Source organism: Portunus trituberculatus, chromosome 25, assembly GCF_017591435.1.
Source record: "Portunus trituberculatus isolate SZX2019 chromosome 25, ASM1759143v1, whole genome shotgun sequence".
Classification (NCBI taxonomy): Eukaryota; Metazoa; Arthropoda; class Malacostraca; order Decapoda; family Portunidae; genus Portunus; species Portunus trituberculatus.
In genome coordinates this window covers 1,703,030-1,729,420 of record NC_059279.1, presented here as the reverse complement: position 1 = coordinate 1,729,420, position 26,391 = coordinate 1,703,030, and the positions used below count along the sequence as shown (strand labels likewise).

Genomic DNA, 26,391 nt, shown 5'->3' with positions numbered 1-26,391 from the left:
CACGCAGCACCTCGAGGTTTCACGTGCAGTCTTGTGACGTGAGGAAATGTGGGGATCGAGGCGCGGCGGACAGTCTTGCCTTGCTGTATAATTGGGAATGTAAGCCATGCGGGGTGTATATGCTTGTGGGGCTGCACTGGTTTGAGGAATGACTGCGGTAAATGGAAGGCTGAATGTGTTCGCTGAATTTGCTGTTTGGCAATCGATCAGATGTAAGAACCATTATTATTACCCTATTATTATCATTATTATTGTTATTATTATTATTGCGAGTGTTGAGAGGTAGTGTTATCATATCGAAAGCTAACCAAAATCAAATGAATACAAGTTGCAAATCACGAGGGAGGAAAAAAGGTGCATTGTCACCTGTAACTGAATAAAACAGTAAAACAAAAATATCTCTATGAAAGGTCCGTAGGGAAACGCCCTTATCAATCAGGTAAGCCTATGCTTTTGTCGCCATAGGTAGACCTCCTCGCTGATTACTTTCGATATATGGCAAGTCGGTGTCAGCGCCGTGAGTACAAAGGAGTAGTGACAGGAAAGTGACATTGGAGGTTGGTGTTGTGTCAGCCGCAGACGACACGACCATTCAGCACCGCCATCTGTTGCCGTCTGCTGCTCCTTGTATTCCTCCGCCGGTTGATAAAACGCAAAATTAACCCACGAGTGATTCATATTATTTCTACTGGATATATTTGGAGATAAAAATACACCAGTTTTTTGGTGGGGAAGGTGTCGAAGGGGGAAAATCTTGTGTGGTGAGATAAGGAACTAGTTTTCGTTTGAGCGGCGCAGCGGTCGTGACCACCTCGGGGGCAGGGAGTCACCGGCGGCCAGGCGAGACACATTTCTCTGTTTAAAACCCAAAATTCTACACCATGGATGAGGAATACGACTGCATCGTTTTGGGCACCGGCTTGAAGGTGAGCGGAACCCGACAACACCATTTGAATCGCGTTAATTAGTGTTGAAATAGCGAAAAGTAAGCTTCGATCGCTGGTGGCTGGCAGACTGAAGCTTGACATTTCTGAGCCAGCTTCACCTGAGTCCCAATTCTGCTTGCATTACTTAGTGTCTGACGATTCCACACCACTGAGACATTCCTGGACACGTAGAAAGACACGCCACATCATTACCAAACCCTGAAATATACCAGAAACCCTGAACTGAGAAACCTGATCAGCTGATGTCTCCACCCTCTTTCATCCGCCCATCACTCCCCCTCCCTGGTCACATTTTTCGTCCCCAGGGGCTAGTAAGGGTGTACTGAATCCCCCGGGGGTGCTGTACCGGGACAGGTGCTGGTGCCAGGTGACTTAGGGTACATAGGTTTAGTTAGGGTAGTAAATTATTAAAGAAGGGACAGTTTAGGGCGGTGTTAGAAGGAGCCTGTGTATTGTCTTGTGTGTTTTGCTGTTTTGTATACGTGTCGAGTCTTTGGGCGTGTTTTAGCCGTTTTATTTGCGACTTTACACGTGTTTTGGTCCATGTGGGTTGTTTTCTTGGGGTGGTGTGTGATGATATGTAGGTGGGCATGTTGGTTCGTGGGGTGGGTATGTGGTGGGCTGGCTTGGTTGTGTAGTTATAGGTATCAGCTTCCAGTTTCGCGTTACCAGTGAATCTCCAGCCCTCTGTGTGTGTTTCTGTCGATTTTTGGCTGTTTATTGATTTTCTTAATTTTTGATGTATGGAGACAAGGTTAGATTGGTTACTAGTACTAGCTCTGTGTATCACTTTCCTGGCAGTTAAATACACAGGTAACATTGATTCTTTCCCATATCCAGTTAGTTGTAGTGTAGCATAAGGTTAGGTTTTTACCTGTAAAGGCCTAAATGAATGGGTCTTATGTTGTGTCCTGTAGTTTTCCATTGTGGTTATGTAACACTTCATTTGTTTTTGTTTTTCTTTTTCCTGCATGTCCCAGCTATTTATTTCATAGGTACAGTTAATATTTGGTGCTTCAAGGCTTAGATTGATGGGTTTATGGATGCCTGTTAGCTTGTTCCTCATTTTAGCCTTATTTTCTGGTTTCTTCATTGAAAAATTTGCTTCATTTGTTAGAGGTCATTCTCTCATACGATCAATTAATATTTGGTGCATAGAGGCCTGGATTGATGGGTTTATGGATGCCTGTTAGCTTGTTCCTCTTTCCAGCCTTACTTTCTGCTTTTTTCATTGATTTATTTACTTTTTAAGCCAAAGGAGGTTTGTTTTATAGGGTCATGTAATATTTGGTGCATAGAGACATAAATTGGCAGGTTTATGGATGCCTGTTAGCTTATTCCTCATTTTAGCCTTATTTTCTGCTTTCTTCATTGAAAAATTTTGCTTCATTTGTCAAAGAGGTCATTCTCTCATAGGATCAGTTAATATTTGGTGCATAGAGACATAGATTGGTGGGTTTATGGATGCCTGTTAGCTTGCTCCTCTTTCCAACCTTACTTTCTGCTTTCTTCATTGTTGTATTTACTTTATAAGCCAAAGGGGTCATTGTTTCATAGTATTAGTTAGTATTTGGTGCACATAGGCTTAGATTGATTGGTTTATGGATGCCTATCAGTTTGCTCCTCTTTCTAGCCTTAATTAATGGTTACTGGATTGATTTATTCACTTTACATGCCAAAGAGGCCATTGTTTTATAGGGCAAGTTAATATTTGGTGCATAGAGACCTAGACTGATGGGTTTATGGATCCCTGTTAGCTTGCTCCTCATTTTGGCCTTACTTTCTGCTTTCTTCATTGATCTATTTTACTTCATATGTCAGAGGTCATTGTTTTATAGGGCAAGTTAATATTTGGTGCATAGAGACCTAGACTGATGGGTTTATGGATGCCTGTTAGCTTGTTCCTCATTTTGGCCTTATTATCTGCTTTCTTCATTGATTTATTTACTTTATGAACCAAAGGGGTATTGTTTTTTAGGGTCATGTAATAATTGGTGCATAAAGACCTAGACTGATGTATTTATGGATGCCTGTTCGCTTGTTCCTCTTTCTAGCCTTAATTAATGATAAATGCTTGCTTCATTGGCTTATTAACTGTATAGGCTTAATGGGTCATTGTATTAATTTGATATTTGGTGTATAGAAGCCTTTATTGCTAGTATAAAGACTGCTAGTTAGTTTGTCTGTACTGGTTATGACATACCTTGTTATTTCATTGATTTATTTCCAACAACATACTGTACTAGCTATATAAGTCAAAAGGCTAATTGTAGAGATGTACCGATACCAAAATTTTGGCCGATTCCGATACCGATACCACCTATTTGGGCCGATACCAATACCAACGATACCGATACTACTACTTATAGTGATTACTGCACTGGACACCAGGATGAGTTGGTGGACGGCGAGCGTTATCAGATGGGAGGCTTTGTTATGGGGGATGCTGTAAGTCCTTCTGAGAACGTTTGTGAAATAGGAGCAATTCTAGAAGCTTTTTGAAGCCATTTGCAAAGATAAATTACTCAGTAATTGGAATGAATGTCTTCTCAGTCTTCTGATTCTTGTCAGTTATTTTAAATTCTTACTTCTTACTCCTTTAGCGACCATTTGGTCTTGTGCATTTTCATTATTAATTTTATTGACGATATTTTGGCGATAAAAAATATTTTTTAAATCATTAAAATTGTAAAACAGACACAAAATATTAGCAAAAGAAACTCATTTTGTTGTGTATGTTTCTCTTTAATTAAATCTGACATCCTTTGATATAAATTCATTAGACATTAGTAGACCAATTCAGAAAAATGAGCTTTCACCTAATCTTTTCAATTAAATAGAAAAAGTTTAGTTTATTCTAAATTTCTAGTGTATTGCTATGATCTTAAATAATTAATATGCAACAAATTATACACAATGCACATGATTACAAAACAGAATCGTTACTTTCTTAGTTATGGAATTTTTACATCCTTAGGTTAACACAAGTAACTCAAAAATTAAACTTGCATTAAAATTAATATACATATATAATTCGAGCTTCCACCTATTCCAGTATGATATCTTGGAAAAGGCTAGCACTAGCACTGTTAATTATAAATCAAATAAGAATATGCTGTTATTTACAATAATGCAAAATGCCTAACTATATATATATATATATATATATATATATATATATATATATATATATATATATATATATATATATATATATATATATATATACCAAATCATTTTGTTGGATTCTCAATATCTGAAGTTTGACATTCTTAGATTATAGTTAAAAAACATAAGCTTTTCACCTGTGTGAACTTTGTGTGGGTGGAGGAGCAGCGTCTGACTGAGAGACAGTGAGAATGTGTGGTGACTCATGACCAACCGTGTGACAGGATGCCGGAGTTCAGCCTATACGCGTTTCATACACGTCCAATTTAGAGGTTGTGGCTTATTACCATAGAAAACAGTATTCTATGACATACGGTAATCACCACGGAAACTTAATACGCCATATTATACTAATTTGGTATCATCAATATCTTATATTGAATATATCACTAAGTAGTAAATTCCTTTTAGGTATCGGAAGTATCGGCATAAAATAAGCCGATACCGATACCCAAAAAATGGGCCGATACTGCTGATTCCGATACCAGTGCATCAGTACATCTCTAGCTAATTGTTTCTAAGCCCTGTCAGTATTGGTGGGTTGTAGAATGGTTGTCAACTTCTCCCTTCTGTTCTAGCCTTGGTAAAATTATCCCTCTTCATTGGCTTAATCAATGGGTCTTTTTTTTCGTTTATTTGTATATGTTATGCTTGTCCTGATTTCCACTCTTAAAAAGAGAAAAAAAAAAAGTTGCTATACAGGTAATCGTTTCGTCAATCAGTTGGTCTTGTTTCACCTCTTCAGTACTGGGACAGATTTTTGCCATGAGTTTTGGTGTGTAATAGAGCATTTTATTTACATTACAAAGGGTCCATGGAGGTCAGAAGGTTATGGACACAGTCTTCACTATTTTAATCCCCACATAAGTTTCTGGAGCTGTATAAAATCACCAAATAGTAAACAGAATGAATATGAAAATGCGTCATGGTACCGAAGTGGTTAAGCGTTTTTGTTGCCCTTGACCAGATTTCCTCTTACTTAAAAAAAAATAAAAGAAGAAAAACCAGATTGCTAGACAGGTAGAGTTATATTTGGTGCATTGAGGGCTGAATAGTTGAGGTGCAGACAGTGTGGCAGTTTGTATCTTTTTCCTTGGTTTTGGTGCAGACTGTATCATTGATTTATTCAGCGTTTCCTTGCTGACCAAAGTTTGAGAATGTTTCCTCAAACTTTTCCGGCAAGTGCAAACCGTGAAGCTTTGACACTGTGGCATTAACTGTTAAGAGTCTGTGGTTGTGGTCGTCATCAGGTAGTGCTGTCACCCATTCACTTGTATCATCTTAATTTTCAGTAACTCAATATAGGTGATGCATTAACCCTTTTACTGTTGTCTGGTACATGTTGCCTTACCTACTAATCACTCTTAGACATACTGACTACTTCTACAGCCACCTCCAATCTCTAAATAAGGTAGAAATTGCAGAATCTACCTTTTAATTCCCTTCTTGTAGGTGTTTATAAAGATTTCATGCATCCCTTCTGCTGGTGTTAATTGCTTCATATGGCAGTGAAAGGGTTAATGGACTGAGTGACTGGGTGGCATTCAGGTGTGAGGGAGTGATGAAGACTGGGAATTGTTGTAAAGTTCTTTCTCAGTCATATTTCTAGTCTCCTTTCTTCTATATTTCCATGTAAGAGTTCTTGTGAAGGATGATAAATACTCCTTTTTAAATCAGGGCAGGAGAATGTGAAAGGGAGCAGTATAGGTAGTTAACTCTGAACTTACCTAACAGAGATGGAAGGGTTTCTGTTGTGTGAAGTATATTATGTATTCACCTGATATCTAGGGGGATTTTTTATACTCTCCTTTCTACGCTTTTTACTGACATTTCAGGGTGATGGCTAGACTCCTTTTGCAGTCTGTTCTACTAACTTGTGCTTTTGGCCACTCTAAACTCCTTTACCCGACATTTGTAGCTTTTCTCTTTAGTATATTTCTTGTTTTATTTATTTATTTATTTTAGTATGATTTTAGAACTTCTGTAAAGTTTTCGCTAGTAGATAAGTCTTTTCCTAGTGAGATACATCAATATATTTCTCCTTAACTTTATTTTTTCCTTATGTAATTCTTCTCAGTATGTTTGTTTTATGATTCTCAAAACTAAACAACATTTCCTAATTGGTGACACTAAACACTCTTCTTTTCCTAGTGAGATACACAAATATACTTCTGGTTTTCTTTTCCTTTCCTTTGCTAGTAACAATGGGGGACTCTATCCTGCTTTTCATCCCTTCCTAGCTTTTTATTACTCCCCTCTTTTTCAGTCTCAGGTTTGTATAGATATTCTTAATGAGGTACATGCATATATTTCTTCCTGATCTTTCTTCTTCCTCTCCTTTACTAGTAGCAGTGAGGGAGGACTTGTGCTACTCTCTGAGCCCTTTCTAGCTTTCTATTACCCTCCAGGATGAATGTCTTCACTCTAGTCTTTGGTTTCTGTACACTTCCATGACATTTTTTCCCTTATCTCAACTTTCTCTTACCCTTTTGCTAGTAACAGTGATGGGTGACTATGCTTTCTCAAACCTTTCTAGCTTTCTAATATACTCTAGGGTCTTCAGTCTTGGGTGTTTTTTAATAGAATATTTTAGTTAGTTATTTATGTTTTTTTTCTTACTCTTTGCTAGTAACAATGATGGGTGACTGCTACTTTGTCAGGTCTGGCTTTATAATGACACTCCTGGATGACTGTCTTAGCTCCTCAATCTTGGGTTTCTGTAGAATTTCCTAGACATTTTTTTTTTCCCAACCTCAGTTCTCTTATCCTTTGCTAGTAACAGTGCTGGGTGACCGTTTACTGCTCTGTCAGGCCTTTCTAGCTTTATAATGACACTCCTGGATTGTCTGGGGTCTTCTTCAGTCTTGGGTTTCTGTAAAAGTTTGGAAGAAAAATAAGGATGGGGAGAGTCAGGATGATTACAAGTTTCAGGTTTCATATGACCATTATAAGTCTCTCTCTCTCTCTCTCTCTCTCTCTCTCTCTCTCTCTCTCTCTCTCTCTCTCTCTCTCTCTCTCTCTCTCTCTCTCTCTCTCCAAAGAATGCCAAGAAAGATCTATGTTTCAGTTGTTTGTAACCTTGTAGCTTCTGTTTTGCTGTTTTTTTTTTTTTTTTTTTTTTTTTTTTTCTTTTTCTTTTTTCATTTATTACATTTTTGCTGTTTTATGAAATGTGCTCTGATGGAAGAGATGCAATTAAGTTCTTGTTTTATTGGATCACGTAATCCTTGCACCGAAAAAAAAAAAGTTAGTTTATAAATCATTGTAACCAGTGGATGCAGGCGAGGAATATATTACATTATTTCATATATCATGTAATCACCACAGAGAGATAAGGTTCATTCCATTATTTGTGGCATGATACTGTAATCTGAGTTAGGCAATGAGGAATGGTGTATAGTTTAGATAAGATGGTGAGAAATGGTGTATGATTAAGCAGAACAATGAGGAAGGTGCATTATTTGAAGGCAATGAGAAATGGTGGATTTTAGTTAAGACAATGAGGAAAGGTGTAAAGTTTAGATGAGAGGGTGAGAAATGGTGTATAATTTAACCGGACAATGAAGAATGGTGTATTATCTGATTGAATACAATGAAAAATGGTGGATTTTAGTTAAGATAATGCAGAATGGTGTATAGTTTAGATGAGAGGGTGAGAAATGGTGTATAATGTAGCAGAACAATGAGGATGGTGTATTATTTAAGGCAATGAGAGAAGTGGTGTATTTTAGTTAAGACAATGGGGAGTGGTGTATAGTTTTAGATGAGAGGGTGAGAAATGGTGTATGATTTAGCAGAACAATGAGGGTGGTGCATTATTTGAGTCCAATAAGAAATGATAATTTGAATAAAAGAATGAAAAAAATGCTGCATTATTTAGATCAGACAATGAGAAATGATGTATAATTTAGTAGGACAATGAGGAATAGTGAATTGTATTACATATTTAGCTATGACAATGAAGAGTAGTATATAATTTAGCTTAGACAATGAGGAAGTGTGTATTTGATTTAGGCCAGTGAGTGCATGACAGAGGAATGTGTTGTGTGTGTGTGTGGGGGTGGGAGGTAATGGAATGTTTGGAGTGATCTTGGTGGTTTGAAGTGAAGGAAAGTGGGCCTGTGTGTTGGCCTCCTTGTAAGGCTTCTGTTAAGACTGGACAACACCTCTCCTACCTCATTGAATACAAATTGTCCTCGCCATGGACACCCAACACTCGTATGCTTGTGTGTTGCGGTATGTTAAGCCAGATAAAACTAAAGAGAAACATGATTTATTTTATCATTATGCAATCTTCTTTATACTTGTAAATTATGCAACATCAGTTTTGTTTGCCTTTTGATATTGTGGTATATATGTTTAACTGTGTGTGTGTGTGTGTGTGTGTGTGCATGTGTGTGTATAATGTGTAGTACATAATAGCTTGTTTTTGGTTTCCACATCAATGTTTATCTTGTTTTTTTGTTCTTTAGTTGATACACATTTCCTTATTGTCACTAATCCATTCCAAGCATTTGTATAAGGAGTGTGTGTGTGTGCATGTGCGTGCCTGTGTGTGTGTGCTAGGTGAGGCAAGAAACACACTCATTTCCTTGTCTTGGTGATGCTGGTCCTGCAATAAAAACACATACATACTTTCACATCACTCAAGCTAACTTCCTCATTTATAGCCAAGAATCACATGTTGCTGTAAGAGGAGGACTGACCATCTGGCTTGAAGTAATTGAATCATTCTCTGCAAAACACATTAATTTCCTCCTCTGGGTTCTGTTTTCCTTTGATTGTTGAAGGTCTGGAATTCTGTGCTCCAGCTTTTTACTTGGGAAGCCATGTGGGAGGGAAGTTACTGTTCTGTGTGTGTGTGTGTGTGTGTGTGTGTGTGTGTGTGTGTGTGTGTGTGTCTTGGGGATAGAGTAGGTGTGCTTTAAGGAAGAGGTCGTGTGCCTTTGTTTCTGTGAGGTGGAGTGGCATCTCTCCTCCTGCTGCTCCTTTTTATTGGTAGGTAATGATGGGTGTTTTTCTGTGTGGTGTGTGGTAACAGTGAGGTAAGGAGAGGGAAGGGTGGTGGCAACTCGAGGTGGTGTCTGGCAACCTTGAATGACTCACTGCTGCTGGTGTGGGGTAAGTCATGCATGATCCTGCACATTGTCTGCTGCCTGCTCTCTAGAACACACACACACACACACACACACACACACACACACACACACACACACACACACACACACTCACACACACTGTCATAATCTTAGCTATAATTGTAAAGACCTTGTATGATTTTTGTATCATGGTAAGAGAGACAGAGAAAGACAGAGAGGCTAAAGATACATGTGTGTACCGTAAAGCAAGTATAAATGAATTGATGAATGTTATAGTGCCAATGTTTTACCTGATAATGCACAATACATGTCAAAAAATAGGCAGTGATTCTGATCCTTTGATGAGAGGCAGTGTGCATAACTGAGTATTCCCTTGAACTGCCTCACACCTGGTCACTCACCTCTCAGGGATGTGAATCAGTTTTACACACATGCCTTTATGGAGATTCAAACTTACCTTCTCCTTTTGTTAGTTGAATTGCTGGTGGGTGTTTTGTTTTTATGTCTTCCTATTTTCTCCATTTGAAGTATGTCTTACTGAGAAATGCATTTGTTCTCCCAGAGGTCAGTGGCCCTTCGAGGAAATTCAAACTATCCTCTCTTTATAAGGTAAACTGTAGTGTTCTTCTGTCGTCTTTTCTTCTGTGTTTGAAAGATGTCTTAGCTGGTGTTGTCCCAGAGGTCAGTGGCCTTTTCAGAGGTAATTGAAGGGGATACTCAGCTACATTGCCACTCGTGGAGGTTGCACTGCATGACCCCATTGTGGTGCTACCTCAGATCACATCCCTCAGCCGGCCTCACAAAAATCCTTGGCCCCTGAAGTGTTTTGGTGTGTTGCGCTGAATTTTTGAAAGGTTTAACATCAGAACATGAGAAATTTAAGGAAGCTGCAAGAGACCATCTGGCCTACACGTGGCAGTCCCTGTGTGAACTAAACCACCTAAATCCACCTAGCCTGTCGTCCACATCCATAAATTTGTCTAATCTTTTGAAGCTTCCTAATGACTCAGTGCTAACAACCTTTTCCTGTGTCAGTTTTACTCATTCATTTTTATGCTATACGATCACTGGATTTTTTTTGTCATAATAGCTTATTGATTTACTTCCTCCTCCTGCTATATTGAAAGTCTGATTTTATTAATTGTTTGGTATAATAATTAACTGTGCATTATTTGATATTGATATCCTATACCAGGATTACATTATTGAGTTTGAAAGAGACTGGGAGTAATGGAAGCTCAGAGTGTTGAGTATACATATCAGTAATTCCTTTAGATATGAAGAAAATGTGAGGATGTATATGCAGGGATGTCATGCTGTCCTATGTATCTATAAGGATGCAGTCAATTACTTGCACTTATTGGGCTTACCAGGATTGTGAGAAGGCAATTAGAGGGCTTTGTTTCCTTTCATACTGCCAAGACAACCCAAGTCAGTGTGCTGCAGTGCCTGGCATGACCCTTCCCCTTCACTAATGGAGGGGATGGTTTATGCTGCATTGAAAACATACTGATGATGATAATGAGGGTTACCTGGAAAAATACAAAAAAAAAAACAGAGGTGATAGGTGTTTTCTAAGTAAGTGGAAAATACAAATATTGGAAGAGGTGTTTTCTGAGTGTATTGTGGAGAAATATAAGAAGTGGAGGATTGAGGTGGTGTTTTCTGATGATCCATTAGACAAAAATGATGTTATTACCTTGGTTAACCTGATCATGTTCCGTGACCTGATAGAGTGGAGTCATTGCAGGAGGAAAAATACAAAATGTGGAGGAGAGAATTAATGTTTTCTGAGAATACCGTAGACATTTGTCACTCATTTCTGGATCACTTATGATCTTTAAGGGAACTGGCAACCCAGTGGGCCTTTTTCTGTGGGCTGAGCAGAGTGTTGTTGTTGCAGGAATGTATCATATCCGGGATGCTGTCGGTGTCGGGGAAGAAGGTGCTGCACATGGACCGCAACAAGTACTATGGTGGAGAGAGTGCCTCCATCACCCCTCTGGAGGACCTCTTTACCAAGTTCAACCTTCCTTCCCCAGAGGAGGCTTACGGGCGCACCAGGTAAGATGGCCGGGGGTGGTGGTGGTGGTGGTTGTGGTTGCTTTGGTGTGTATTAGCCTTTAATTTGGTGGTGAGATGACTAGTGGTTGCTGAGGGGGTGAAGTAATGTTGCTCTTTATCATTGTAAAAGGGAGCCAGCATGGGAGTGTGAAGATATATGAAAAGACAAAGTTCACTGGCTTCCCTGAAAAGTTAGTGTAAATAAGGTTCCAATTTTCTGTTCATTGTCATCATCATTGCATTGAAGGCGCTCGGGTGATTGGATAAATATTGAAGGCTTTGTTAGAGGGAATAATGAATAATGTATTGCTTTTTGTGGTGGGTACAAAGGTGATTGCTGCCAAAATCTTCATGTTGAGAATTTGATTGTCATTTTAATTACATGTTTCTATATTTTTAGGTGGTTTATGTATTTATTTATTTATTTATTTATTTGTTTGTTTATTTATTTTTATTTATTTATTTTTTTTTATTATATATCTAATTATTTGTGTTTTTGTGCTGCTGTCAAAAGTTTGATTTGTAGAGACTATAATGAAGACCATGAGAAGTGTTGATTGGAAAGTTGTGGTGGTGGTGGTGATTGTGATGGTGATGGTGGTGGTAGTGATAAGGAGTAGGAGGATGCCCTCACAAGTGATAATAATAAGAAAGATTATCATTATATTAGTGAAGAGACCTAAACATAATGGCACCTTATCTGCTGGACCTGACCTGTGTGTGACTATCTGATATTAACACTAAACTCTGACAGCCAGGTAGAGTTTGAAGACTTGAATTAAAGGTATAACTAACACTGTCCACTTCTAGCATGAACATTGGATACCTTTAGTGAACGCACGCTATTTATATCAGCTGCCTTATTCATCGCTCAGGAAATTCCCTCAAGGGGTGGGCGAAGCTAAAAAGTTTTCCCTGTGCTGCTATTTCCTTACTGAGACTGCATTGACTGGCTCTTGACTTCATCTCTGGTAAACTTTAACTTCCTACCTTCTGTATTTCCTTACTGAGACTGCATTGACTGGCCCTTAACTTCATCTCTGGTATACTGTAACTCACTACCTTCTTTATTTCTATCTTCTTATGACCTGAAGTTATTTAAGAGGAAGGTTTCAAGACATCCTATTTTTTTTTTTGGCAAATTCTCGGAGCTGCTCGGTGATTGGCATCTGTAAGTGGGCGTTTTTGTTTATTTTTGTTGCTCTTGCCCACTTTTCCCCTTACCTAAAGAAGAAAGGAAAACTATATAGTGGCATGGCAGGAGGAAGTGTGTACTGGCAAGGGAGGCGTGATAAGTTGAGCTCATGGTGTCCTTATCTCATTAGCTCATGTCACATTGTTGTATTGATGGTTATCTTAGAGTTCCCTTATCTCAGACATTGTGTAGCTGAACTGTGCTGCACGTGAGGCCTTGCAGGGTGAACACACATACATTCTCTCTCTCTCTCTCTCTCTCTCTCTCTCTCTCTCTCTCTCTCTCTCTCTCTCTCTCTCTCTCTCTCTCTCTCTCTCTCTCATGGAAATAAAAATCAGTCAAATATGAATCAAAAAGTTTATATCCTAATTTGTTCTGGCAGTATGGTAAACATTTTCTTTAATTTCAATGGTTGTGCCCAGCTATCAACTTATCATGGTGGCTGTCAGGATGGTGACAAAATGGTTCTCTGTATTTCTGCTTGTATCAATTTTTTTTTAGAGCATTGTAGATTCTTTTGTCTTTTGTATATTGATGTTCTTTTACCACCTCCGTTGATGAATGTTATTTTTTATGTTCTTTTCCTTCGTTTCTTTTAACCCCTAGAGTGCCATGATGCATTTTTATATTCATTCTTCTTACTATTTTGTGACTTTATACAGCTTCAGAAACTTATGTGGGGTATTAGAATAGTGAAGACTGTGGCCATTAATCTTCTGACCTCCATAAATCCTTTCTAATGTAAACAAAATGGTTTAATCATACACAAATATCGCAGTAAAAATGTGTCCTAGTATTGAAGGGATTAATTGATGCTCATATTGCTTGCTTTAATTGGTGTTGATATTGTTTGTCATTGCAGGGATTGGAATGTTGACCTCATCCCCAAGTTTCTGATGGCTAACGGCCAGTTGGTGAAGCTGCTGATCCACACCGGCGTCACACGTTACCTGGAGTTCAAGTCGATTGAGGGCAGTTATGTATATAAGGGAAACAAGATCTCTAAAGTTCCTGCTGATGAAAAGGAAGCCCTGACATCAGGTAAGTTTTCTCTCTCTCTCTCTCTCTCTCTCTCTCTCTCTCTCTCTCTCTCTCTCTCTCTCTCTCTCTCTCTCTCTCTCTCTCTCTCTCTCTCTCTCTCTCTCTCTCTCTCTCTCTCTCTCTCTCTCTCTCTCTCAAGTTTAGGTTAAGAAAGAGTAATCTATGAAAACCTGGATCAGCATTTAATTGTAGGAGTTATCATGTATGTTATTTACCAGGCACGTGTAGCCAAGTGTAGCCGTCATAATTATATAACTGTGTAGCCTGAACATAATGAACACAGCTGCAGCATTTATGGAAGTATTAAAGTTACACTGTTAAGCTAAAAGAATGAGTGTTGGTAAGATCCTGAGTAACCCAACCTTTGTGCCACAGATCTGATGGGGATGTTTGAGAAGCGGAGGTTCAAAAACTTCCTAGTGTTTGCCCAGGACTACAAAGATGACGACCCCACCACCTGGAAGGCCATCCCAGGCTTTGACCCCAAGACCACCACCATGAGTGAGGTGTTTGCTCACTGCAACCTTGACAAGCACACCATTGACTTCACCGGACATGCTTTGGCACTCTACAGGTAATGCCGCTGTTTGTCATGGCTCTAGCTCCTTTCATTTCCTCATTTTCCTCAATGCATCTTTCAGCTTCATGCAGTGCTGTTGGCATCAATGTATTTTTATCAGTTTACTCTAAGCACTCATGACAAACAGCCAACATTCTCACTTGGCTTACTTTTCAAAGCTATAGTCATGCCATCTGCCATCCTTCACCTGCATCCATGATAAGCAAGTTAGTTCAGTGTGTGTATACACAAGTTTTGAGCTTGTTCTATATGTTGTGATTTTTTACCAAAGATAGTGTAGGTCTGTGTCAAGTGTCAAGGTCAGTGATCATTAATGTAATCCTTCCACAGGGATGATGACTACTTGGCCAAGCCAGCAGGAGACAGCCTGAAGAGAATTAAGCTGTACAGTGATTCCCTTGCCCGCTATGGCAAGTCCCCCTACCTCTATCCTCTCTATGGTCTCGGGGAGCTTCCTCAGGGCTTTGCCCGGTGAGTGTTGCTTGTCAAATATGGAGAGTTCAGCTTCTTTTGTTGACTTTCCAAGTGCAGAAATGATGAGCTTGAATATTGATTAGATGGTGAGTTCATTGAGCCAAAATAGCCTCCATTATTTCAAGGTTATCTGAAATTCAGATCCCATTTAGAGCATTTAAACCTGTTAAAAGCCAAGGAACTGTGATTTATCATTGTTATTTATTATTTGGTAAAGTTCCTCTATCAGAATTTCTTGTTAACTAAGGATTCAATGATATTTTAAGGTGGTCTTTAACACATTAATAATTGCTGTGAAATGTTGAGATTATTCCATAAAATAAAAAAAACATTTTCATATTACATATAGAAATGAAATGGAGTGATTTCAAAGTTTATGAAAATTGATATTGTTAAAATGACTTTTCTCAGAAACAAGAAATATTTGTGATAGATGTTTATATATTACAGCTAAGAATGTATTTCTCCAAAGATTAAAGTAATATTTTCCCTGTGTTTCCATAGGTTGTCTGCCATCTACGGTGGCACCTACATGTTAGACAAACCAATAGACGAGATTGTCCTGGAGGGGGGCAAGGTGGTGGGTGTGCGGTCAGGGAACGAGACTGCAAAGTGCAAGCAGGTGTATTGTGATCCAAGTTATGTACCTGAAAGAGTGGAAAAGGTAAGCACATCACTTTGTCTCAATACAAATGTGGAATCTTCACTTGCCTTCACCAGCATTGTCATACCTTTCCATTAATAAAACACTGTGGGGAATACTGAGCATGATGGGTTGGACAGGAAGACAAGTCCCAGTGTTATCATCCAATAGAAATGTGAGCGTTCTTGGAAGGCATGATGCAAAAAAAGTCTTGTTTGGAATATTTGGTATGTGAAGGAATAGTGGGGTGGATTAGTGTAAGGTAAGTACAGTGGAGACTCAATACTCAAACTTAATTAATTCCAAATGGCTGTTTGAGTATCAAGAAGTTTGACTATCAATACCTATAAATCAGGTAATTCATTCTAATTTTAGCAAAACCAAGTTTATAAAAATTTCTGTGTTTTTCAATTTGGTTTGTACATACCGTAAGTAAAGGCTAGTAATGGATAACGTAGAAGATGATGGGGGAAGGGTGGGGAGGAGGAGGGAGGTTGGAGGAGGACGACCTCCCTCATGTGAACCCACTAGTGGAGAGCTGTGGCTCGCTAACACTTGCACTTTCTCTAGATTCCTTATTTTCACCACTAATAAGCCTCTTTGGTGCTATTGTAAGTTTCTGAATGAAAAAAAACTACCGACAATGCAGAATAATGTTTTTCTCAGAGTGCAGCAGGACTATGGATGCACACCAGAATCTGGTATACCAGAATACCAGTATTTTGCTTTGGCATTATTGGTAATACTGGTATTAGAATGAGACAATAGTGTTGGCAGGGAGGGAGATGCCAGAGGTTTGTTTACAACCATATGTGCTGCCATTTGCTTACTGGATATTTTCACCACTATAAGCCTTTGGTGTTATTGTAAGTTTATAAATGAAAAACTACAGACAAAACACAAGAGAATGTTATTCTGAAGACTGCAGCAGCACAACTGGCAGAGGGAGGAGGGAGAAGCCAGGGAGCCTTTGTTTTACAACATGTATGGACATTCGACAGTTGGGTATTTTTTTCGAGTATTAAATCGAACTTTTGCGTCCAAGTATTGAAAAGTTTGACTATTACAGTATTCAAGTATTGAGTCTCCACTGTATGTGTTTTCACCACCTTAGCTACTTCATTAAACCATTTTGTGGAACTCTTTCAAATATGGCTGGAGAGTCCAAGTTTTAAGTGTGCTCAGAATGGTGAGGACACAGAAGCAGCAGTTTGATGAAGCTAAAACACTTTATTTTTTGTTTATTTGTTTTATTTATCGTTTATTTCTAAGCAAATAAATTAAAACTATTATTTGGCTTCATAGAAAATGTAAGATCTGGTTGAAATGCAAAATAGGTTTAGTGATTCATGGAAGCAACCTAATAAAGCTTTGTGTATTTCCTGGCATTGTTTTACATTAGTATAACATTAATTACAGGTTGGACAGGTGGTGCGAGCCATCTGCCTCATGGACCACCCCATCAGCAACACCAAGGATGCTCTCTCCACACAGATCATTATCCCACAGAAGCAAGTGAACAGGAATTCTGGTAAGTTATTAGGATTGTCTATTGAATCACCACACCAGCAGTAAAAAGACTTAAATGTTTCCATTGAAAGAAATATCCTTGTCTTTATCTCATACTGTGTTGTAGGAGGATGGAGAGCTGTGATCCAAAAGCATTCATATTATTCCTCTTATTACATATCCGCATTGCATTCTCTTACCGTGTTATTCTCCCCTTAGAGGAATGTAAATAGAGGACATTAACCCTCCCTGCCACAAAGTCTGCTCATCATCTCATTACCTCATTATTTTTATTTTCTTCATTGCTTCTATTCACAGTACATGTTTAGTAATACACTGTCTCTTCTCCCTGGCAGATATCTATGTGTCGCTGGTCTCCTACACACACCAGGTGGCTGCGAAGGGATGGTTTATCGCCATGGTCAGCACCACCGTGGAGACTGATAACCCTGAGGCAGAGATTGGTCCTGGTCTTAATCTTCTGGGACCCATCAAGCAAAAGTAAGTACTGCTCTCAGATGACTAATATGAGAGAAAAGGGAGTGGCTTATCTTACCTTAGAGTTATTGGATGCTTAGTAGAATGAATTAAGAGGAGATTGTTATAAGTAAAGTCTGTAAAACCCCTCTGTATGTAGAAAATATTTGCATCTAAAACAGCATTTCATAAGATTGACTCTTCATTGTAGGTTCTGAATCAGAGTCTAGGCAGTTACTTCATTGATTTGGTTGTGAGTTGTGATTAATGTGCTGTTGTTTTGTTTGCCCGCCACAGGTTTGTCACAGTGTCGCCCATCTACAAGCCACTGAATGACGGCGTGGAGAACCAGATCTTCATCTCTGAGTCATACGATGCAACCTCCCACTTCGAGACAACGTGTTTGGACGTCCTCTCCATTTACCGCCGAGGCACCGGGGAGGACTTTGACTTCAGCAAGGTGAAGCACAACCTTGGAGACGAAGACATGTAAACAAGTCACATTGCACCTGGCTGGTTGGTGCTTGGGGGTCATGCAGCCTCAGTCTCTTCAACAGGATGCGACCATCATCTCCACATCTCGCGCTGCCTTCCTTGCATTACTAGCTGCAGTGTGGCCTCCAGATTGTGAACTTTGTTTTGTTTCCCTGAATTGCTTCATGAAGTCACCACCACCAGAGTTGTTTTTTCCCACAAGTTTATACCAAAGTATGGTAATATTTGATGAATAGTTTTAATTTTTTATTACTATATTGGAGATGAATTTGTAATTAATGTTGTGAATATACATGAAGTGTAGAGAATGGTATTTAGTGAGTTCTGATGATTTGAGGCTGCTTTAATGCTGTTAGTTCACTCTGCTATTTACCTGCTCCCTGGAAACCTTGAGAGAAACTGCCACAACTGTAATAGGTTGGCATTATCAGTGTGTAGTAGATGACTTCAAAGGGGCGTTTTTAGTATTAAATTGATGTTGATAATTGTTGTGCGGTTAATGACTATTGAACATGGCAGGCAGTAGCATGAGAAAAAAAATTAGTGAAAAGAATGAAGCAGTCTTTTTGTAAAGATTTGTATGGCATTGAGATATTGGAGCTAAATTTAGTATGTATGTGACCTTGAACCTTGTGTTATATCACATTCCTCAGTCTAAACCTTATGTATGCATGTATAATCCATTGTAGGCATATGAACTTCTCTTGGGCATAAATTCAGAGATTACTGATAGTTTATAACTTGTGACTTTGGGGTGGACTAGTTTCTTTTGTATAAGAAAAAGCTGTGTTAAATATTCTCTGAAGGTGAAGAACCTTGTATGGCTTGCACAGAACTGCAATTCGTATGCCTCACGATACGTTGACCAACACTTGTCATTACTTGCATCGCTCAAGTATCACGGGATCAGCATGCTCGAGATTGTACTACTGTGTTTGATCACTGGGTCTATGATTTGGTATCTAATCCGGCTGGCATGTGTTCTTGTTTTTGTACCGTACTTTATGCTAAAATTTGCTGGTCACCTTTTGCACTGCTTTCCATCATTGGGATATTCAAGTTGTCCGACTACCTTGACATCTGTATGCTTTCATATGTAAGTCATTCCAGGTTAAAGGATAACACCATCTACTTTTTCAGTCTCCTTTCAACACTCCTAGTGCTCAGTATCCCAGTATCCCAGGCTCAAGGGATGAGAACATCCATACCTGTGGTCCTAAAGTTGAATATAACAGCCACATGAAGGAAGGCAAGGAGGGCAAGGGGAGCATGGATGTAGCTTGCAGATGTAGAGGAGATTACATATGCATGTGAAGGAAGCAGTAGTGACTGGACGGTCTGTTTTGACCTTTTACAAGTATAGGAGATATTGATTGATTAGTAGACATGAATTATACCAAGGCACTGACCTATATTCATAAAAGTGTACTATGTCTTGTTGAGCAGTGTAGTAGAATATTTGGAGTGGTAACACTGGATGGTAGGCACTGATAACCTGGTCTTGAGGCTGTCTAGTGGCATCCTCTCATGGTTCATTCATAAGCCCTTCCCTGCACTGCCAAAATAGCAGATCTATAAGCCCAGGTGCATAATATTGATTACTACCAAAAAGGAGGGCATTTACACATTTTTTGTCGTTCATATCAGTAGTTAACAATAAGCTATTGCTCAATAACGTGGAAAAAGGAAAAATGAATGTTACAAGGTGTGAGTGAACCGCTGCCGCGTGATTGCAAGGTATCAATAAGATCACAGTCTTCTGTTCCTCCTGTCCTTGGTTCTACAGCTTCTCTTCTGTCCATTGTGAAACACGAAGGGTGTGAACAGGAAGTCACACAACCCGAGGCTGATCTTTGCAACAATTTTTCGTCTTTAAAAGTCCTGAAATAACATCATAAAGCAACATGAGCGAAAAAGTTTTGTTTTTAGTTTCAGTCCTTGTCGAGGTTGGATTGAAAGGGAAAAAAAAACGCAGCACAAATGAAACAGTAATGTTCATTTCCGAATGCCATTTTCTCCACATAGTTTGATAACAGTCGTGATAATAAATAAGTCTCAAGAGTAATAGATTAACTAACAGGAGCTCCTTGCTTTTTACCTGGCCGCTGTGTCGCACCTGAGTCACGCTAACACGCTTCACGCACCACCACACCGCCACCACCACCACCGCCACATTGCTGCCACTAATGAATAACCGGCCAGGCACGCCAAGAAGACGTTTGGTAACTCCTTGAATCGCCTCTGACACAAAACGTTGTAATGTAGCGAGGAAGTGACGTAAACGCGCGTTGCCAGTGCATGAAATATTTACTGGGATTTGTGCATGATTCTGCTGGTAGAATAATAAAGTAAGTTTTTTATGCCGAGGGGTAGTGTCATGTACTAAGCTGCACGAACAAAGATGGGAGTGTGTCTGTGTCATGCTGCATTGAGTGGAACCTGAGACACGCGGGATGAGTCATGCTGGTTCAGGTGAGGTGGCTGGCGGTGGTGGTAGTGGTGGTGGTCTGCCCGGTGACGCCCGGTACCTGCTGTACGTCCCTCCACCGCCTCGTGTAGTGTTCCCCGTGAGCCGCAAGATAACATGGCTGTCGCGATAAGGAAATTTACGATTAGATAAGAACATTGTTTTAACTTCGCATACGTGTTTGTGAGACTGAAGGAGACGTGCAATGGAAAGTTAATATGTGCAATGTTGGTGCAACTTGCGTTTGTAGAGACGAAATTCTAACCAATACTTCTCGTCGATATCGAACACGGAGACCTAATAGCTGTAAGGTAAGGCGGTTAATATTACTCAAGGGACGCTGAACTCCTGCTGGGAAACTATTGATGATTGTAGTGATTGTGATACTGTAGGTAGTGACGTGTAGGGGCGAATAGTGCGTGTGTACGGAGCTTGTGTGTGAGGTACTCTACTGACACAGCATGGGAGGGAGTAATATTGACGCAATGAGCACACACAGACCTCACGTAGTCATCATAATGGAGGTGTAGACATTCCACATCAGTCAGTCTCACAACAACACACCTCAGCTGCTTAATGATCATAGCCTCACATTCCCTTAGTGACTTCCTTTCCTGTTTGCATGAAACTTATGAAAATCCGCGCTTGATCAGCATTGCATCGGGACGTCTTTAGATCAGCAGTGTTGTCATTAGTTAGGTGTTCGTTGCCCTGACGACCACCCGCTTCCCTGACAGGTGTGCGGCAGCAGCTGGCTACCTCCCCACCTTACTTCCTTACACGCTCTTAGTAAAACTGACCTTGACCCGCATTTTTAAACACTTCCAAGTCTTGTCCCTACTTTTAATTAGCTGAAATACATGTTATTGACTTTTTATTGAGTGTTTTCATGAGTAGTGGTAGTTGGAATAAATTTTGCATCACTAATGAGAAAAAAAAATGTATGAAATCTGGCGAATAATTTGCGAGCTCTGAAAAAAAAAGATCCGTACGAGTGAAGAGTTTAAGAATACGGGTCCGTGAATTCTTCCCTTCCTCTCGTAACCGTAACCGAACTACTACATGGTCTTATCTGGCTTTTGGGGGCTCCTTAATCACATTTCTTTTTCTAATCACTTCTACCTGAGCTACGTAAAGATAAAAAAAACAAGTCTCCTCTTCTCGACTCTTGTAAAGTTTACCAATTGCTGTTAATGGAAAGATGCAATAAAGAAATCATACTAATACAACAAATCTTACTCATTTCTTCACCTTTACGTGTTCGTTTCTCGCCAGTGGTATGCGTCATCACAACTTCCTGTTTTCACCGGACTGGTCACATTTTCTTTCCCAGACAGGCATGGCGGAGCTGCGGGCGTGGGCAGTGGTGGTGGTGTGGGTGGTAAGCCTCGCTAGCCACGCCCACGGCCAGCTAGGGGTGTGGGGCGTCGACGAGGACACAGAGAGCCTTGACACGCCCACCACCACCGCCAGTCAACTGCTCCCGGACATATATTGGGAAAGAGAAGGTAATTATATGAGTCAGAGTTCATACATTCAAACACTCTTGGTTCTCATAAGGGCGGTTTTCAAAAATTACATAGATGATCAGTGTTGTTCTCGTGTGTGTGTGTGTGTTTGCGTTTCTACTATAACCAGTCAGCTGTTTTGCCAGACACACACGGAGGAAAGAGGTCATAGGTCAGAGGTCATAGAATAAAATAGAAAGGAGTGAAATGGAAAGAAAGAAAGAAAAGATTTATATTAAAAAAGAAGTTATGAATGTAAGCACAAAAAAAATAAATGAAAAAGGAAATAAAGAAACGAAAGAAATGAAAGGGAAGAAAAAAATGAATGTTATAAAAAAATGTAATCAAAACAAACACTCGCTATAAAAAGAATAAACTAAATAAATAAAAACGAAAGAAAATATAAATGAAAGAGAAGAAGAAGAAAAAGAAGAAAAAAAGAGATTAAAAACTAAACAACGGAAATGCGTATCAATTATTCAACTTAATGACGGAAATCCAAGTAAACAAATTCAACCTCTTATTTTGCAACAGGCGAGTGGGAAGATGAAGGCAACGCGGCGGGACGAGAAGAGAGCGGCGTGGTGGTGCGGGGGCAGGAGAGGAGGTGGCGGCCGCTACTCGATACCTACCAGGGGTGTTACGACGGGCAGGTGTTCAACGGGACCCTCATGTACGTGAATCTGACCCAGGTGAGTGCCAAAGAGAGAGAGAGAGAGAGAGAGAGAGATGGGTGGAGGAGTGGAGAGGCATAAAGTGAGAAGAAAAAAAAAAAGATACGAAAGAAGAGAATAAAGATTTAATAGAACTGATGTAAATGAAGTGATAGATAAATACATAGATAGATAGATAGAGTATACCTGCAAAAGAGAGAGAGAGAGAGAGAGAGAGAGAGAGAGAGAGAGAACCAAACACTTTACTTCAAAATATCAAACATGTTACATTTCTAAAAACACAAGTGAAAAAAAGTAATCTCTGCACAGGTGATGGAGAACAATCAGCTGGAGGGCGCGGAACAAGCTTGCTTCCACCTGTGTAGCAACAAGAAGCCCCTCTCCTCCATGTACATCGCCGTCAGCCCCGCCGTCAGCAGCGTGGTGGATGGGTGCGGGTGTCAGGAAGCGCTGTATCTTGATAATGTAAGAAATTTAAATGTTTACTTTTTTCATGGAATCAGGAAGGAGTGTTCTCGGAGGTCTAATGCTAAACTGTTCTCTCTCTCTCTCTCTCTCTCTCTCTCTCTCTCTCTCTCTCTCTTTGTTATTATTGATCTGTTTCTTTATTCAACTCCTTCAGTACTGGGACGCATTTTTGCCTCGAGTTTTGGGTGTGATTAGACGATATTATTTACATTAGGAAGGGTCAATGGAGGTCAGAAGATTTATGGCCACAGTCTTCACTATTTTAATCTCCATATAAGTTTCTGAAGCTGTATAAAATCGCCAAATAGTAACCAGAATAGATATGAAAACGCGTCCTGGTACTGAAGCGGTTAATTTTTATTTTCCATGGTTGCAGTGATTATAAAGATATGTGTCTGATAATTTGTCTTGATGTTTGTTGTTAGCATAGTTTCCCGTCGAATTTGGAAGTGTGAAATGAATGTAAAGGCAAATAAGATAGAGGTAATTGAAGATAAACGTAAACAATAATGATACACGAATAGGTAATCAACAATTATTTATTTTCACGGTAAATTTAGCCTCACATTTTGATCTGAAGCAGTACGAAGGGAAGATAAATAACTGATCATTGTTTTACAGCTGGACGGTGAGAAGTGTGACACAGTTCAACATTACTACCGTGTGTACTGCGGCCCCGCCAATGACGAGTGTATGAACCACGGCACCACACTGGCAGCCTCCTCGCTCCTCCTCGGCCTGCCCCTCGCTGCTCTTCTCCACTCACTTGTCACGAGTTATGATGTATAGGCATGATTCTAGGCCCAGAATATAGGGTATCGTGAGGAAAGAAAGTCAAGGGAAAGATAGAGAGATGAAAGAGTGGGATATTGAACTGCAGAAGATGAGTCACAGAAGATACAATGGACATAAGCAACGGAAGGAAACGACAAAAGATTGTTTGATGTTTATTACGAAAGTCATATTCTCATATTTCTAGACACTTCATATATTTTTGATGATCTTTGTGTGGTTGGTCTGGGCTTGTTTTGTTACATACATATTTTTGTAACTTTGGGTTGTCTTAGAGAAGCCTACCTCTCTTTTATGAAGAAAGTTTCTTATCTACTCTAACCAGGCTCAAACAGTTATTTTGGTAGTTTAATAAGAGTGTGTCTTTGTGTCCGTCCATGTAGTGATGTCAGGTAGAGTTATTTCTTAATCCTGCATCTTTGTAAGGTGAAAGTGGGCTGAAGAGAAAACAAAATAAGAAAATGTACAGATACAGATGGAAATAGAAAAGTGGGTGAAATTAAGGATTGCACAGGTTAATGGCCACAACAAACTAGAATAAAAGTCAATCCTACTGCAATAACTGGTAAAAATACAAACATTGCTTTCCTATATCAACGACATTGTCTCCCGTCCAACTTTGTACATAAAAATGGAAGTAAACTGGGTGTGCAATATACGAGACACTATTTCATATTGTTTCGGATACGTTTGGCAGATTTCGTAAATAAAGGCATTATAATTTTATTAGACAACCCTATTTCAGAAGAACCTAGACATGCATGAAATTGTACAACTTATATATAAAGGAAATATAGAGAGTGAATGGCAAATAATCCTTAAAAAGCCACAATTTCCTAGTTTGTATCAGCGCGTTCCCAGAGGTGGCAAAAACAATTAATACATAGAGATTAGTTCTAGACTGGAGAGTCAACAACACAAAAACAATAGTAGAAATAACAACAAAACCAAGTAGATATCCATAAGCAAGCAACACAATCAGACAACGAATAAATTCAATAAAAAATAAAACGTAAAAAATAAGGAGCCGTTATAACGACAGACTCCTCATGTCACACGCTAGCAACACCACGAAGGAAGAGGGACATTTATGTAAGTTTATGTATATTTTTCGTGTACAGAGGGCGCTATGTAGCAATATTTCACTTGTACAGTAGTCATGTGTATATTAGGGTGAGTTATGGTGGTGGAGAAGCTCTGGTGTGGCTCAGAAATAAGAGAAAATAGCTTGAAGGTAGATAAATTATTCGATCCTGTGCCTGTTATTGCCTTGCGGTACGCCATATTTGTTGTTGTTGCTTCATCTCATGTTTTTCGTCTTTCCTTTCTTTTTCCTGCCTTTCTTCCTGTTATCTTTTTTTTTCTCTTTCTTTTGCTTCTCATTTCCATCTTTCCTTTTCTTTAAATTTGTCGTTGTTGTTTTCTTTTTATTTCACTATCGGTAATGTGTGTGTGTGTGTGTGTGTGTGTGTGTGTGTGTGTGTGTTTGTTACCATTTCAATACAGAATGTCATAGCGTTTCATTATATTTATTTTATTTACCATGTGACTTAATTAACAGTATTTTTGGATAAGGGGACCGGGAAGTGACATTTCATTATTCTCTATTCCTTCATTCAAATCAGGTAATTATAATGAAGCGAAACAAAACGAAACAAATAAAAACGCCACTCTTATTTTTCGTTTGCATTTGGCGAGTTAATTGTTGCAAACGTGGACAGACAAATGAAATGAGTGAAAATGAGCACGTAATGAAATGAGAAGTCAGATGAATTAATGGCTTTATTTATTTCTGCTTCATTTAGTCATTTAATTGCACGAACGAATAGATAAGTAAAAAAAAAAAAAAAAAAAAAAGACGAATAATTGAAATAGTGAAGAAAAACGTGGTTAAACGGAAGCTCATGTTTAGTTAATTTGACTTGTCCCAACTTCACTTTGTTGATTGAGGGAGTGAATATCGTGAAACAAAAGGTTTAATTTCATCTATTTTACATTTGCTTCTTTGACTCATTGAATCACAGATGCGAATATTGAAGTGAAATAATGCGAAAGTCCAAGTCTCGTTAGTTTATCCACCTCTGCTACGCTTGATTGATTGTAAGAGCTGAAAAGATAAAAAAAAAAAAAAAAATAGACAAATAAGATAAATAGTTCTAGAAGTATTCACACGTACAGGGACGAGAAATACTAGGCTACGAAACACAAGAGATTACAAGAGACCTTTTTATTAACACTCTGGTCTTTGAGAGAGAAATATCGCTGTAACTTGAAAGAAAATAAAGAAATGAAGTTATTCTAGAAAGATTTGCACATTCAGGACTAAGAAATGCTAGGCTACGAAGCACAAGAGATTACACGAGACTTTTAATTAACACATTCTAGTCTTTGAGAGAGAAATATCGCTGTAACTTGAAAGAAAATAGATAAATAAGATAAATAGTTCTAAAAGCATTCATACATACGATAAATACTAAGCTACCAAGCACTAAAGATTACACGAGAGACCTTTAATTAATACATTCTTGTCTTTGAGAGAAATGACGCTGTAGCCTGAAGGAAAATGGATAAATAATAAGATAAATAGTTCTAGAAGCATTCACACGTACAGGGACGAGAAATACTAGCCTACGAAACACAAGAGATTACAAGAAACCTTTAGTTAACACATTCTAGTCTTTGAGAGAGGAATAACACTGTAACTTGAAAGAAAATAGATAAAGTTATTCTAGAAAGATTCACACATACAAGGCTGAAAAATACTAGGCTACGAAGCAACAAAAGATTATA

The 26,391-nt window shown here is 39.0% G+C and overlaps 2 protein-coding genes and 1 long non-coding RNA gene across 3 annotated transcripts; 2 read left to right on the top strand and 1 right to left on the bottom strand.

Moving 5' to 3' along the window:
* Positions 1–603: 603 nt before the first annotated feature.
* On the top strand, positions 604–18,819 carry LOC123508890 (rab GDP dissociation inhibitor beta-like). Its single transcript, XM_045262894.1, has 9 exons — positions 604–926; positions 11,118–11,278; positions 13,336–13,514; positions 13,890–14,088; positions 14,425–14,565; positions 15,073–15,232; positions 16,631–16,742; positions 17,077–17,221; positions 17,495–18,819. The coding sequence occupies exons 1-9, from the start codon at positions 882–884 to the stop codon at positions 17,688–17,690; spliced, it is 1,338 nt and encodes a 445-aa protein (XP_045118829.1). The 5' UTR covers positions 604–881; the 3' UTR covers positions 17,691–18,819.
* LOC123508892 lies at positions 13,970–21,524 on the bottom strand. The gene is made up of 2 exons (XR_006676026.1): positions 21,411–21,524; positions 13,970–14,698 (listed from the first exon to the last, which is right to left on the bottom strand). It is a non-coding gene; the product is annotated as an uncharacterized LOC123508892 (long non-coding RNA).
* LOC123508891 lies at positions 19,089–24,327 on the top strand. The gene is made up of 5 exons (XM_045262895.1): positions 19,089–20,470; positions 21,493–21,667; positions 22,202–22,359; positions 22,651–22,806; positions 23,431–24,327. The coding sequence occupies exons 1-5, from the start codon at positions 20,378–20,380 to the stop codon at positions 23,596–23,598; spliced, it is 750 nt and encodes a 249-aa protein (XP_045118830.1). The 5' UTR covers positions 19,089–20,377; the 3' UTR covers positions 23,599–24,327.
* Positions 24,328–26,391: the final 2,064 nt, after the last annotated feature.